The sequence below is a fragment of the Mustelus asterias genome, chromosome 14 (assembly GCF_964213995.1).
Source record: "Mustelus asterias chromosome 14, sMusAst1.hap1.1, whole genome shotgun sequence".
Taxonomy (NCBI): Eukaryota; Metazoa; Chordata; class Chondrichthyes; order Carcharhiniformes; family Triakidae; genus Mustelus; species Mustelus asterias.
The window spans coordinates 49,625,065-49,639,670 of record NC_135814.1 but is presented as its reverse complement, the minus strand read 5'-3'; the positions used below and the strand labels follow the sequence as shown (position 1 = coordinate 49,639,670).

The window sequence follows — 14,606 nt, the reverse complement described above, 5'->3', positions numbered from 1 at the left end:
CGATGGGCCAAATTGCCTTCTTCTGCACTGTCGGGATTCTCTGAGATAGATAACCAGATAATCTGTGTAGAATAAAGGATTAACATCAGAAGCTTATGATTAAGTAACAGAGGTCTGGAGGTAGGAGAGGTTCCAGCCTCGTGCAGAGGTTCTAATATGTACATAGTAGCTGCAAATAAAGAATAATGGTTTTAACAGACTGCAGTCTCAAGCAGCCTGTTTTGGGAGAATAGACAAGCCCCCAAAAGAATCCCGTCTGATGGAACATGGTGGCAGCAGACAGTAAGCAAAAGACTGAGACAAACTTTAAGAAGCAGCCACAGACCTGGCAAGTCGAGAGATCCTTAAAAGAAGGACGAAAGGCACCAAAAGGTCAGAGCATCACGTGCATCAGATGCAAACTGAGACACAGACATGGAGTTTGGACAGCAATGAGCATTGACCCGAAGCAGCAATAATTTCAGGGTTCAGTAGAATCAGGGAATCACATTACCACTCGCAAAATCAACTTGGGGACCTGACGGTTCACAAATGGCCCAGAACAGGGATGACTGGAGAAAGAGGTTCACTAAATACAGAACTGCATCTGGCTTCTACAGAAAAGATCCATAAATCCAGGTCAGTTCACTACTTTATGCAACTCAATCTATTACTGACAATGTGATAACAAAGCAAGGCAAACTTCTGAGGAAAAAATCCTGCCAATATTTGATTCATGTTCCAGTGTCCACGGAAACTTGGGGGGGGTGATACTCCCAAAAGTGCTGAATTGGCGGGAAAACTGTTCTAGATCGCACCAGTTCTGTTAGTTCAGCTTCTCACCCGAATCTCTGCACTCTGTGCAATGCAGAGGGCCCAGTCGTCAATCTCATTAAAAACCCAGGGGGGTGGGGCCTATTCACACTGGAGTCTGACAGTTCTGGAACTCTGCGCATCCCCAGACTGTCAAGCTCTCATTTGCTGGCCAGCCCGGGACACCCCCCCCCCCCCCCCCCCCCCCCCCACCCCACCCTTGGGCAGTGCCAGGGGACTCAGGCGGGCACTGTCAGGGTGCCCATGCCCACGGGGCACCACCCCCCCGCCGACCGTCCCCCCCCCCCGGGGGTCCCCGATTGCCCCCCCGCCTTCATTCCGGCAGGGTTGCCCGCTCGTTCCCCAAACGAGGGGAGCTAGTCTGAACCCCGCCGGAATGAAGTACTCCTGGTGAGGTGGGAGAATTGATCGGGACCTGAAAGGTCACGATAATTAACTAATCTACATGTTTAAAATAGATTTTTAAAAGATTTAAATGACTTACCTGCCTTCCCGCCGGTTTCCAGCGTGGTCTGGCGGGCGACGGCTCGCCTGCTGTGGGAGATGCGCGTGCGTTCCCCGCGCATGCACAAATCCCCATTCAAGGCCGCAGACGCGCGTCTCCAGGCCGGACCCGCCAGAAAAGTGGTGGGGTGGATGGGAGAATCGTGGCCTTAATTATAGACGGGGCAAATATTAACAAGAGAAGAAAACAAGTGGAAGCATGGATTAGTTCATCAATGAGCTACACAGGCTGGCAGGGAACTGCGATTGTGACAGAGTAATATTAGGGATCCTGGATGAAGCATTATCAGATCTCTTGCAAACAAGAGAGGATTTAATATTGGTCAAGGCAGTACAAATTGCAAGGCAAACCCAGCTTAGAAAACATAATTGAGCATTTGTCTGCAGGGAAGGTGAGGTCTGGTGGAGAAGGTCGAGTGAGACCATTCAGTCTGCTGGCCGTGAACCAAAGCCTAAGCCAATGAAAATGGAGAAGAGCATGCCAACCGCCATTTTGAAACGTTATTGATGTGGTGAGAACGAACCTCAAGTGGGAAGAATGTCCAGCAGGGAGAGCTGAGTGCCACAAGTGGGGAAAAATGGGACACTTCAAAGCTGTCTGTCGCTTGATAACGCTGTAAAATGAGGAAGAAAGTATTAAAGCAGAGGCACATAAAAAAAAAATTTATTAGTCAGCTCTGCTGTTTGACACCTTTTAATCATTTTGATTAATAATTTTTTTGAATTATCAATTTATTGCTTTGACGTTGATTTTTTTTGCTCGGCGTACTCAGACACCTTTTTTGAAATTTGTGTTTAATGTTGTGTCAAACCAGATCTCGGGCAGCTGCTGCTGGTTTTCTTGCTGACAGGGAATGAATGGCTGCCAAGAAGTCTGGTTGCTTTGTGAAGGGCTGATTAGGGATTTTCTCCAATCGAAATGGGAAGTGTTGGAAATGCTCAGCACATCTGGCAGCATCTGCGCAGAGAGAAATAGGCCAGTGGCACTTCAGCAGAGCTCGTGCAAATTGTGGATCCGAAGTGTTGACTCGGTTCCCCTCTCCACAGATGTTGCCTGGTTTGTTAGTTCGTAGCATTTTCTGTTTCCGTTACAGATTTCCAGCATCGGAGTACTTCACTCCTCTAATATAGGCTCCATGTTTGGCATTAGTAAAAATTCCATTCCCATTGTCCCCTCATGCCTAGTGGTGCACCAAGGTAGACTTTCAACTGTTTGTATAGCTAGTAATTCCCAGAACAGATTGCTAGTCTATCGCCAGGGGCTTATAGTTTGAGGGACATCACTCCATGTCAAGTGTGGCTGACTAGGAATCTCTCCCGCTCTTACCGCCAACACTCAACCTGCTTGACCGTGTCATGAACTCATCTTCCTTGGCCCTCAAGTCCTGCGGTGAGACTCGAACCCGGAGCTTCTGGCTCAGAGGCAAGGATGCTATCACTGCGCCACAAAAGCCCTATTGGTGAGAGTAGTTAACTTCAACTTAAAATGAGAAAATGTTTGTCACTCAATGCAGAGTGTTATTATTCTTAACAAAGTCCACTTGTGTAGATAGAAATAGCACATGATTGCTGATGAATAGGTTGGTGCTAATTTACTGGAATATTTTGTCACTTGTAAAGTCGAAATGAAATCAGGAGTCATGTACCAACAGAATATGTCACCGTTAGTTCAACATGTTCTCATTTGTGCATGGAATTATTGTTTGCGGTGCTTCTGAGGTTCAAGTGTTTTGCTATTCAGCTATTTCATAGGGCCAGGTTCAAAGAAGCTCAGCTGGTTGCATAATGTGAACAACCAAGGTGTGTGTAACTGTCTGACAAAACCGTGGTTGCAAAGTCCTTCTGAAACCTGAGCTTTCAACTAGCTTTATAGAGTACAAACGCCGAGATATTTTGCTGGACCTGTATTAAACAGTTGGACCCTATTATGACGACGGTCCTAATTTGGGCCCCGAAAAGATGGGAGAGGATGGTCAGGGGGGCTAAGGTGCACGGAGACAGGCAATGCACTGATTTTATTTTATTTTTTTATACTTTTCCAATTCAATCAAATCAAATCCAATTCAGAGTCTCAACAAGTTGAGACATTTCAGATCCAGGCTGACAAGACAGGGCGAGCGACCAAAATCACCCTGTCCTGGGCCTGATCTACATGAGCCAAGCTGATTGGAGAAGGGGGAGGTTCCTCCTCCAAGACTTGAGCTCATTTGCATCTTAGCCAAAAGGCCGAGATGCCACTTTTAAAAATTGCTTCATATGAAACATATGAAGCTTCAGTGTAACCTAATGACCTCGACCAAGTGCGGCCGACCATGGGCTGCCGACCATACTACACTTGATCTTAGCCAAAAGGCCGAGAAGCTGCACTGATGCCCATGATTTCTCTCCCTGGCCCAGATCCTACCAGCTATAAACTAGGCAAAAAATCTCCAGAACTCATATTGCTTACCACCTTCAAGTAAGGAGTCCAGTTATCCAATTTTGGCACAATATGCTCCTTGGGGAAGCCACCCAACCAATGGTAATAATCTGTCAAGTAGCCTGGGAAAACTGTACAAAAGTATCAAAGTGATTGATAGTTTAAAACAATGCGAGATGAATTTCGGTGATCTTTCTCCAGTTCCTTACATTGCTATGTTCCTATGTTAGAACAAAGAAATCTACAGCACAGGAACAAGTCCTCTGGCCCTTCAAGCCTGTGCCGATCATGATGCCCTAACTAAAATTTAAAAAAACCTCTGCCCTTCTTACTCAGTCCGTATCCTTCTTTTCCCTCCCTATTCATGTATCCATCCAGATGCCACCTAAATGTTGTTAATGTGCCTGCTTCCACCACCTCCTCTGGCAGCACGTTCCAGGCATCCACCATTCCCGTGATAAATTTCCCTCGCACATCTCCTTTAAACTTTCCCCTTTCACCTTGAACCTGTGCCCCCTGTTATACAACTATTTGAGTTACAGCTAGCACAGTGAACAATTCTGGACTCATGTCTTCCAGTAAGGGATATGCAGACTTTTGACATGTTCAGTATAAATAGACATATCTGCTTTACGAAGGCAGTTACCTATTTGGGAGTCGGGTCCAAGAATTAGTCATAGCAAACAATAAAGCACAGCAGTGCATGAAGGTCGTTCCAGACCGCATCACTCTGGACAGAAGCATAGGAAACATTAATGTGCAGTTGTAAATATGTCAGCATCTAGGGCTGTTAAATCAGGGTGGTTCACAAAGGCCCAGGCTCCAGAAGGTTCAGATAATAACTCATAATTATACAGTACATAGGTCTGGCATTGTCATACTCCTGAGCACTAATGGTGGATGCAAGACACTTGCGAGGGATTAGTTGGCTAATGTATAAGGGTCACCACCAATGTTCCAACAGGATACACAATTCCCTCCATTCCAGGTTATACATTTCAGCTTCATGAGGATTATTTCATCACAAGTTCACTACTGATCTTCCTCCTCACTTCCCGTCTCTTCCTTTCCGCTTACAGAACCTATGGTAAGATTTTGAACTGCAAGCATTTTACAACAACAAAATCTTGCTCTTATGTGGTGACTTTAATGTAGAAAACTGCCCTGAGGCATTTCACAAGCAAAGACAAATGATGCTGAGCCAGACACACAGATGTAAGAGAAGTGGCAAAAAATGTGTTCAAAGTGGTTGATATTATTTTTTAAACACTGCAGTTTTTTTCTGGTATAAATGTCTTGCCATTTATATATGCCTTGACAGTTCTCGACAGTTCCAATGGGCTTGACAGTTCCAATGAGTTTAATCATTTTTTAGGCACCATGTCCACTTTTAATAATCCCAAAGGGCAGCTTATTTCTCTCAATGGGCCCCCGACTTCTCCAAAGGTGTCCCAGGACCATACCCAAAAGGGTGCCATGCCTCTTCAAAAGGTCTCGAGCAGCTTTGGACTTTCTCCCACCAGATCTAAAGTGCAGAAGCCATGTTTTGGATATTACAGTAACCAAAATCAGATCTGACTGAGGTAGCTACGCTTTCAAATGTACTGTTGCCTCTGTGAATGATAGTTGTGCACATTAGAACCAAAAATGGCGGGATTGGGGCTGGGACTTCAAGACCCAAGCCTCCACCACCACTTTTGCAAAGACAACCTTTGCTTCTGCATCAGAATTCTGGCCATTGTCTCCATCTTGCTGACAAAGAAATACAAAGGCCATTGATTGTTGGAAGTGAGGCTAGAGAGAGCCAATTGCTGGTGATTCGAGAAATTATGCTGGAGGTTATAAATGCTCTTGAGAATAATCTGAGGGTAATGTGCATTGAAGCCCAATAGAGCTTGATTTGGTGCACCCTAAACTGGTGATATATAGTTAAACCACTTGGGCATGAGTCAAGCTCAGATTTGTGTCCCCTGGATTTTAAGAAGTGCAGAAGCAGCTGTATCAAGAGAATGACTGGGTGAAGAGCAACAACAGCTAAAATTAGGCAGGGGACTTGCCCACGTCTTTCCCTCCCTTACCTGGCCAATTGTAATTTTAAATCACAGGCAGCAAAGACACCCACATCAAGCATGTGGCATTCTCTGTAAATGCGTTGATCAGGCCCCAGTGACATTCAGGTCCAATCTCCTATGTTAACTTGAAGAATGAACGGGGGAGCAGTTGTGATTTTCCTGTCAGGCCAAATCTGCTGGGAACAGTCGATCGCTCCAGAAGAAATGAGTTTGTTTCCTGGTGAGCAGGAGAGACTGACGCCTGCCCTGCCCTTTCACCCCCTGCTTCGGAGGCACTGACCTTATCCTGTTTGCCTGGACCCACCGTGCCATCTTCCTGATGCCCACTTCAGTGACTGGGCAACTGCTTCCTGCCAATTTTCTGGCCTTTTTGATTGGGTATGCAGCATGTTAACGATGCCCTGATGCCAAAATCAGCCGAGCCTCCCTGCTGCTGCCACTTCAGGAAATGCTGTCTGATCGCTAAGTCTCCTTCCCCATCTGGGACTTCAGAATTGCATTGAAAGTGCTCCTTCCTGGAATCTCCTTAGCTGAATGCAGCATGCCTGTGTCTCCAGATGCTTTGTGTGAAAATTGATTTAGAAGGCTCCTTCTCAGTAAAAGCTCAGGAATACTGTTTAACATGCGAACATTTGTCTCTGGATTAATTTAGAATGTGGTACCTCCATCACCAAATAATCTTTTGCCCGTAGACCATGCATCATTCTTGGGTCTCGAAGACCGCTGCTGTTCGGACGTATAGCGGGCTGCCTATCCTTTGATTTTTGATATTTGTTTTCCCCTCACCTTGTGAAAAAGCTCAGTTTCTTCCCCTTACAAAACAGTTCAAACAGGAGTTTCAGCATGTGGGGGAATTGTAGAATCTGTCTGCTGCTCTGTGACTTAATACGTCGCTTCGGTCAGGCGTTGTGTATGCCTCCTGCTTCAACAGTAGTGTTTGAAATAAATTCTATAATTAGTAAACTTTCTGGAAAAACCTTAGCAAGAGACATAAATGTATGTCATGTATTGTGTGTATACATTATTAATTGGAGCACCAGGAATGTTGCTAAATGCACGAAACCTGCATATTTTGTTGGAATGTAAACACCAGCCTGTAAATTGCAAAAAGTAAACCCAAAGCTCTCTCTGAAATCGAACTTCCTTTATTGTCTGAGACTAAATCTCCCATCTAACCATGTTGGAATTTGACAAAGGTAAATATTACCAGATGTAGAATTCCTCTTTTCCCATGGTATCTTTCCTTGCCTTGTAAATGGAGGGAGGGGGGGGGAGAAAAAGCACCTTCTTCTGATACTTCATCTTGTAGCACTAAAACTGCCGCCGCCAGACTAAAGTGTTTGACCAACAAGAAAAAATAATGTTAGCACAGCGGATAAGCGAATGAATGTTTGCTAACACTGGTGGCTGTTAGCAGACTGTAAGTAAAATTAATTGTGTTGCAACCCCCACTGGATGCAGATCTACAATCATCTTGGGTACTGGCAACAAAGAATCAGCTCAAATTAAAATCTGTTTAGGGACTATGAATAAAATTAGCTTGATTGTCAATATCCCAGTGGATAAAACTAGCTTAGATTCAAAATAAACTGGCTCAAAATGTTTACTGGTTTACAATGGAGCGAATGGAAAAAGTTGCTTTCTACTGTTTATGTCTTATGAAGGAAGGCACAGTTACCATAAAGATAACTTGTTCCCTCCACCCCCACACCTCTTCAGTTTACATTTTTGAGTTGAAGATTTCATATCCTGCTGGTTCGGACTTGCATTCAGTTCAGTACGGTGGCACAGTGGTTAGCAGTGCTGCCTCACAGTGCCAGGGACCCTGGTTCAATTCCCAGCTTGGGTCACTGGCCATGCAGAGTTTCACGTTCTTCCTGTGTCTGCGTGGGTTTCCTCCCACAGTCCAAAGATGTGCGGGTTATGTGGATTGGCCATGCTAAATTCTCCCTCAGTGCACCCGAATAGGCGCCGGAGTGTGGTGACTCGGGGATTTTCACAGTAACTTCATTGCAGTGTGAATGTAAGCCTATTTGTGACTAATAAAATAAACTTTACTTTAGTAACTTTTTTCCCTGACAGGGAAATATATAATTTACGATTCTTTGGTTTTGCTGACATTACTAATAATCTATGGAATTAAGATAGAATTTACATGCACCACTTCTCGTCGCATACACCACAGCTACAGTGTATGATGCATACAACATTGGGTCACTGTCTGTGCAGAGTCTGCACGTTCTCCTCGTGTCTGCGTGGGTTTCCTCCGGGTGCACCGGATTCCTCCCACAGTCCAAAGATGTGCGGGTTAGGTGTACCAGAAATTTGAAACGCTGGGTGGAATTTAATCATTTTTTCCCAAAGCGTCAGCTCGGGTGGGAAGAGTGGAGCGTGGTTGGCCTACTTTGCCAGCTTTTCCCACCATGTTTTTGACACTTTGGGTGGGAAGGAAAGTGGTATGGTGGTGGATCCCCCCCCCCCCTCCACTGGGCCCCCACCATGGAACCCCTGGCACCTCCCCATGGAACCCTCTGGCACTGCCCGGACAAGACCCTCTTCCCCTCCTGGGAGCTGTCCTCACCTCTGCACATTTAGCGGTTTCTGTTCTCCAGGGGCACATCTTGAGGGATCTCCTGTGATTCATATTGGTGTGCCCTCATGCTGATGTGAGTGGACAGTCCACCATGGGGACAATCAGTCAAAAGGTGTAAATAGGGATCCCAACTTTAAAAGTTGGGATCTGTCTTGCATCATTAGCGAGGGACAGGGACAATCGAGTGGGGAAATTCCGCCAGCGTTGAAGCCGTTTTGGGCCCCCCGCTCCCTCCGCCATTCTCCCCCTCTCCCCCCTCACTATGTTGCAAAGTGAAATGGTTATGGAATTCAGGTGTTTTTTGAATGAGGGTGCATTATTATCAATGTGTTTCTCATTTTTGATGTTTTGGCTCTATCAGGGATGGAATGTTGTATGTATCATACACTGTAGCTGTGATGAACTCTTATCGGGTTTATATATATTTTTCCTTTGTGGGAGATTTGGCTGAGGTGAGCTGCTATGATTTGGATTATTTCGCTAGGTTTTCTAAAGCTATTAACAATGTGCTCACGTGGTCCTTCTGTGCATTTGCTTTTTTCACAGTTGGGTGCGGGAGTTTTTGAATGAAGAGAACCAAGGTCTAGACATATTGGTGGAGTACCTTTCATTTGCACAGTACGCAGTTACGTAAGTGTCCTTTCTGATCACTCATCAGCAAACCTTATGTATGTAAACCTTTCAATCCAGAACTGGACAAAATCCCAGTAAAATAAAGTTTTTGTCTAACTTTTCTTCTTCAATGTGAAAAGAAATACCACATGACAGCATTTGTTCGCTATTTTTCAAATGGTTGGCATAAGCTTCTAAATGTTGTTTGATATCTTTCCAGGAATCAGTAAGCACTAGAAATCTAATGAAAATGTTTTTTCCAAACAAAGTGAACCCTTATTTCAAGAGAACGAGAGAGGTTGACAGCCACCAGTGTTTGGTGTGGGTTTTGCGGTGATAATGATGGAGAAGTGTCAACATTTTCCATCATTACTCCATTGACACTGACAGCAACTTCTAGAGTCCACACATGCACAGAGTAATGCAGAACTCCAGAAGTTGCTGACACTGGTTCTTCACCTCTTCAGACGGCATGTTGTTTAAGACATTCTGTGAACACACACACATGTGCACACCATACCCCACACTGTAATCAATGGAAAATCAGTTGACTTGTTGAGAACTTCCACTCTTAAGATGTTCTTTCTCTAAAAGATCTTGAAAAGTTGTACCTTGTTGATTAAAAACATTGATATTAGTAAAGAAATAATGGTAGAGAAATTAACAGGGCCAAAATCCGACAAATTTCCCAGACCCAATGGCTGCAATCCTTGGTTTTCATCTTCCAGAATGGCCGTGGGGTGGGGAGGGGTGCTCCGGTTTCCTCCCACATTCCAAAGAGGTGCAGGGGTGGAGTGGGGGTTAGGTTTGATTGCTAAATTGACCCTTAGAGTCAGGAGGATTAGCAGGGTAAATACCGAGGGGTTATGGAAACAGGGTCTGGGTGGGATTGTTGTCAGTGCAGGCTCAATGGGCCTCCTTCTGCACTGTAGGGATTCTATGAACTACCCGGATTCTAGAGCTTTGGAAAGTAGTAAATGTAATCCCCCTCTTCAGGAAAGGATGGAGAGACAAAGTGCCGATCGATAGGCCGGTTTCTTTGTCATCAGCCTTGGGAGATTGCTAGACTGTTATTAAGGACATGGTAAGAGGACATTTAGAAAATCATGATCGATAATATGTAAAGAAAATCATGTTTGACAAATCTGCTCATGTTTTGAGACTGTAACCGTGGCTGGTGCAACCACGAGACAAATGGGGTAGTTGCCCAGGCAAGCAAAGTTTGGGGGTTGCAGGGGAGGGGGTGCAGCGCAGCAAAAAACTGGATGAACCATTCATCAAATGAATTAAGTAAACAGCAGACCTCAGCAGTGGAAATGAAAGGTCTAGATCTACATATATGCACATCTATAATGACAGACATATAGATTTGTATTGCAGTCTGTCCCAAAATTTCATATATTCCTCATTCTGTTTATGTAACTGTTTTACAAATTTGTGCACCTACATCACTTTTCCCAAATTGCGAATCAGGAAATAATATCAAAGAACATAATTCAAATTTTCCGAAGCTAGTTGTAGGGGGTATGGTGCGGGTTTGTGTTCAAGGCTGGAAGTATACCGAGGGCACCAAATACTCTTGCACTTGTCCTGGCTGTAACGAGCAGCAAGGATCTGGGGAATCAGTGAATGTGGTTTATTTGGGTTTTCAAAAAACATTTGATTGGGTGATGCACCAGAGGCTGTTACATGAAATTAGGGCTCATTGGGTTGGGGAGAATATGGATTGAGGGTTGGTTAATGAAAGGAGGAAAGAGTGTAGGAATAAACATGTTGCCATTACTTCCTGGCTCCCCAGTGTCGAATCTGGGGGTAGTTTCCCGATGATGTGTTGGCGAATCCAGGTTCCAGGTAAGGGTTTAACTGGCAATTGTCCAGAAACACTAACTTCCCCTGGACAATTGTGCTGGGCTGGGAACCATCCGACAAAGCGATTTCAATCACTAACTCCGGATGGTTCTGCCAGTGTTACACTCATAGTTACTCTGAAAGAGGTTGATGGAAACAAAGCACTTCAAATTTCAGAGTAACTATTAAAGACCTAGATGCAGCACCGCATGGGACACCCTACAACATCCCCAATGAACCCTCCCCTTCCCCCACTCTCCTTCCCCCACTCCCCTTCCCCCACCGCCCCAGTCCCAATGTCTGAACCCCCCCTCTCCACTTACCTTCCCCATTTCAATGGCGGCACAGTAGTTAGCCCTGCTGCCTCACAGCGCCAGGGAACTGGCTTCAATTCCGGCCTCGAGTGTGGAGTTTGCACATTCTCCCCATGTCTGCATGGGTTTCCTTCGGGTGCTCCAGTTTCCTCCCACAGTCCAAAGATGTGCGGGTTAGGTTGATTGGCCATACTAAATTGACCCTAGTGTCAGTGAGATTAGCAGTGTAAATATGTGGGGTTAAGGGAATAGGGCCTGGGTGGGATTGCGCTTGGTGCAGACTCAATGGGCCGAATGGCCTCCTTCTGCACTGTAGGGATTCTATGATTTCAATAGTGCTTTTAGGCGCCTGCTTCACAGCAGCTAGTGGGGTAATAAGTGGGCGTGTCCTTCCTCACTGCACTCCATTTATGCCACGTTGCTGGGGGCCAAGCTGCTGCAGTGTCAGCTGGCCTGAGTGAGGAAGGCCAGGCGGGACAGCCACTTTGGAATTCCAGCAAGTCACTCTGGAGTGGCAGTCCGCCGGTGATTGCCACTCCGAGGAAGTTGTGGACCATAACTTTTGAGTTGGTGGGTTGTAACTTGCAGGGTATGGTAAGGATCAGTGTTTGGGACCTCAGCTATTAACAATCTGTTTCAATGACTTAGATGAGGGGACTGAGTATTGTTGATCCTCCAAAAGGAGTTCTTCAGATGTGGGCAATAAAAGATAATAAAACTTACAAATCAAAGAAAAGGGTTTAATAAAGAAACTTTGTCAGTCCAACTCTTGAGGCCTCACCCTTTGCCATCCCAAGCAATTTCACAATTCCCCAACAGGTTCTTATTTATACTGAGTCAGCTGGTCATCACATCATTTTGTCATTGGTTGCATAGTTTACTGGGTCAGCTGACCCTTACAGCTTGTTATCGTTGAGCACACTACAACAGATCCAATGTTATCATCGGCTACACTCTGTAACAAGTACAACATTTCCAAGTTTGCTGATAGTGCAAAGTTATTTAGGCAAATAAGTGGTGAGGAGGGCACAATGAGGTTGTAAAGGGATATAGACAAATTGAGTGAGTAGGCAAGAATAGTGCTGGCGCAATGTAATTTATAGAAATGTAATTATCCACTTCACTCGGAAAAATGTTTCCCCTTAAGTGGTTTTAACTTCTGAGTTTGCTGTGACTGGTTTTTTCACTGCTTGCTGACATCAATCCTGCTGCGCACCAGGATATCCCCTTGACTTGGTGCCAGATTTAAAATGCCACCTCGAAAGAGGGAAATCATGCCCACAGGGATTGCTGGATCCTTGTTAGCCGCTTTTTGTGGGCTGCCTTTTGTTTTTGAGGTCAAGAGCAGGAGCCATTGCAGCAACACTGACTGCAAAATCTGGGTCTTTGTATTCTAAGTAGTGTCTCAGACCTTTTGTTTTGTTCAGTGATCACAGATTAGCTAGAAACCCCTCATGTTAAAGGCTACACTTGTCTAATCATACGGCAGGAGTAGAGGCAGCTTGCAACTTATTTGGCTTTACTGTTCTTCGAAGTACTGGCTTAAAACTGTCCATCAAAGTACTGTGTTAATGTGCTTTGAGGTGTGTGTGGATTTTTGCTCTCCTCACCATTTTTCAACATGAATATAATTTGCATGTATTGGCATAGTTTATGCTGGAGATTGACTCCTTCTAAAGGATAACATTGTTACCTCTAACGCAAAATGCTTGAAAATCTCAGCAGGTCCCCTAAAAAGAAGGCAGCATCTGTGGAGAGAGAGTAGAGCCAAAGTTTTGAGTCTGGACTCTGATGAAGGATCTTCCAGTCTTGAAACGTTGGCTCTATTTTCTCTCCACAGATGCTGTCAGACCTGCTGAGATTTTCCAGCATTTTAAAAAAGTTTATTTATTAATCACAAGTAGGCTTACATTAACACTGCAATGCAGTTACTGTGAAAATCCCCTAGTCACCACACTCTGGCACCTGTTCGAGTACACTGAAGCAGAATTTAGCATGGCCAATGCACCTAACCAGCACGTCTTTCGGACTGTGGGAGGAAACTGGAGCACCTGGAGGAAACCCACGCAGACATGGGGAGAACGTGCAAACTCCACACAGACAGTGACTCAAGCCGGGAATTGAACCCGGGTCCCTGGCACTGAGAGGCAGCAGTGCTGACCACTGTGCTACCGTCCCGTCCCACTTTTTAAATTTCAGATTCCAGCATCGCGGTTTTTTGGTTTTATCTTGCTTTTTATTGTTACCCTCTGCTTATTTAGGTAGTACTGAGATTTATTATGCAGCGTTGATTGCCATTCTAGGGAGCAAAGCTCAGATTAATTCTATCCAGTTCGCCACTTGTCTCCTACTGTGCTACATGTGCATCTCGGGATATATCCATTTGAGGATCTCTTGGTTTGTTGGTGTCAGGCATGTTTGACTTTATTTTTGATTAATGAGTACATTTTTAAAATCTGATTTTGTGTAACTTGCCTCCAGATTTGACTTTGAAAGCGTGGAAAACAATGTGGAGAATGCAATGGATAAGTCCAAACCTTGGAGCCGGTCTATTGAGGATTTACATCGAGGGAGTAATCTGCCATCACCAGTTGGTAACAGCTTGGCCCGGACTTCCAGGCATTCAACACTACGGTAGGCTGGTGACAGAATTCTTCTACTCTTTATGCTCGGGAATTAATCATAGTAGGGATAATTCTCCCAGCCCGCTGCTTTACCAGCACAGCAGGCCAGGAGACTCAAGCGGAGGCCGTTTAGCGGACTTCCCGCTGGGCACCATGGCCTCCGTGAGTCTCCGGCTGCCGGAATTCTGGCACTGTCAGCTCCAATGCCAGAAATTGGCAGGGAGCTGTGTAAGTTATTAAAATGAAGATTTGCATCCTATTAGCGGACCTACTCTTCCCGTCCGCCAGGAGTGGTTCACTCCAGCGGGTTTACAATAGCTCCCCACGAATGGGGGGCTGGCGGCCCAACCCCGCTGGAGTGAAGGGAGGTCATGATGACCCCCCAAGAGGTTGGGGATGAGGGAGGGATGCCCCTGGCATTGCCAGCCTGGCTCCCTGGCGCTGCCCAAGGGGCAAAGGGACACTTTGGCACTGGGCACGGGCAGTGCCAAGTAGGTGGGACCAGAGGGACCGATGAGGGCAGAGCCTCTGCATGGGGAACTTGGTGGGGGTGGGGGGGGAGTTGGTGTTCGTACATATTCTTTGCAGCTGAATATCATAGAATCCCTATAGTGCAGAACGAGGTCATTCAGCCCATCGAGCCTGCACCGACAACAGATCCACCCAGAACCTATCCCCATAACCTCACGTATTTACCCTGCTAATCCCCCTGAGACTAAGGCCGATCAACCTAACCTGCACATCTTTGGGCTGTGGGAGGAAACCGGTGCACCTGAAGGAAACTCATGCAGACACTGGGAGCATGTG

At 45.6% G+C, this 14,606-nt stretch overlaps 1 protein-coding gene across 6 annotated transcripts in view; it reads left to right on the top strand.

Moving 5' to 3' along the window:
• Positions 1-14,606, top strand: part of LOC144503656 (formin-like protein 2) — a 237,328-nt gene that overhangs the window by 160,221 nt on the left and 62,501 nt on the right. For all 6 annotated transcript variants that reach the window (XR_013499536.1, XR_013499535.1, XM_078228346.1 and 3 more), the window contains exons 5-6: positions 8,948-9,031; positions 13,657-13,809. Coding sequence is in view for 4 of the 6 variants with exons in the window: in XM_078228346.1 (XP_078084472.1) it covers positions 8,948-9,031; positions 13,657-13,809 (237 nt within the window). In the remaining 2 variants the exon portion in view is untranslated. The remainder of the gene's footprint in view (positions 1-8,947; positions 9,032-13,656; positions 13,810-14,606) is intronic.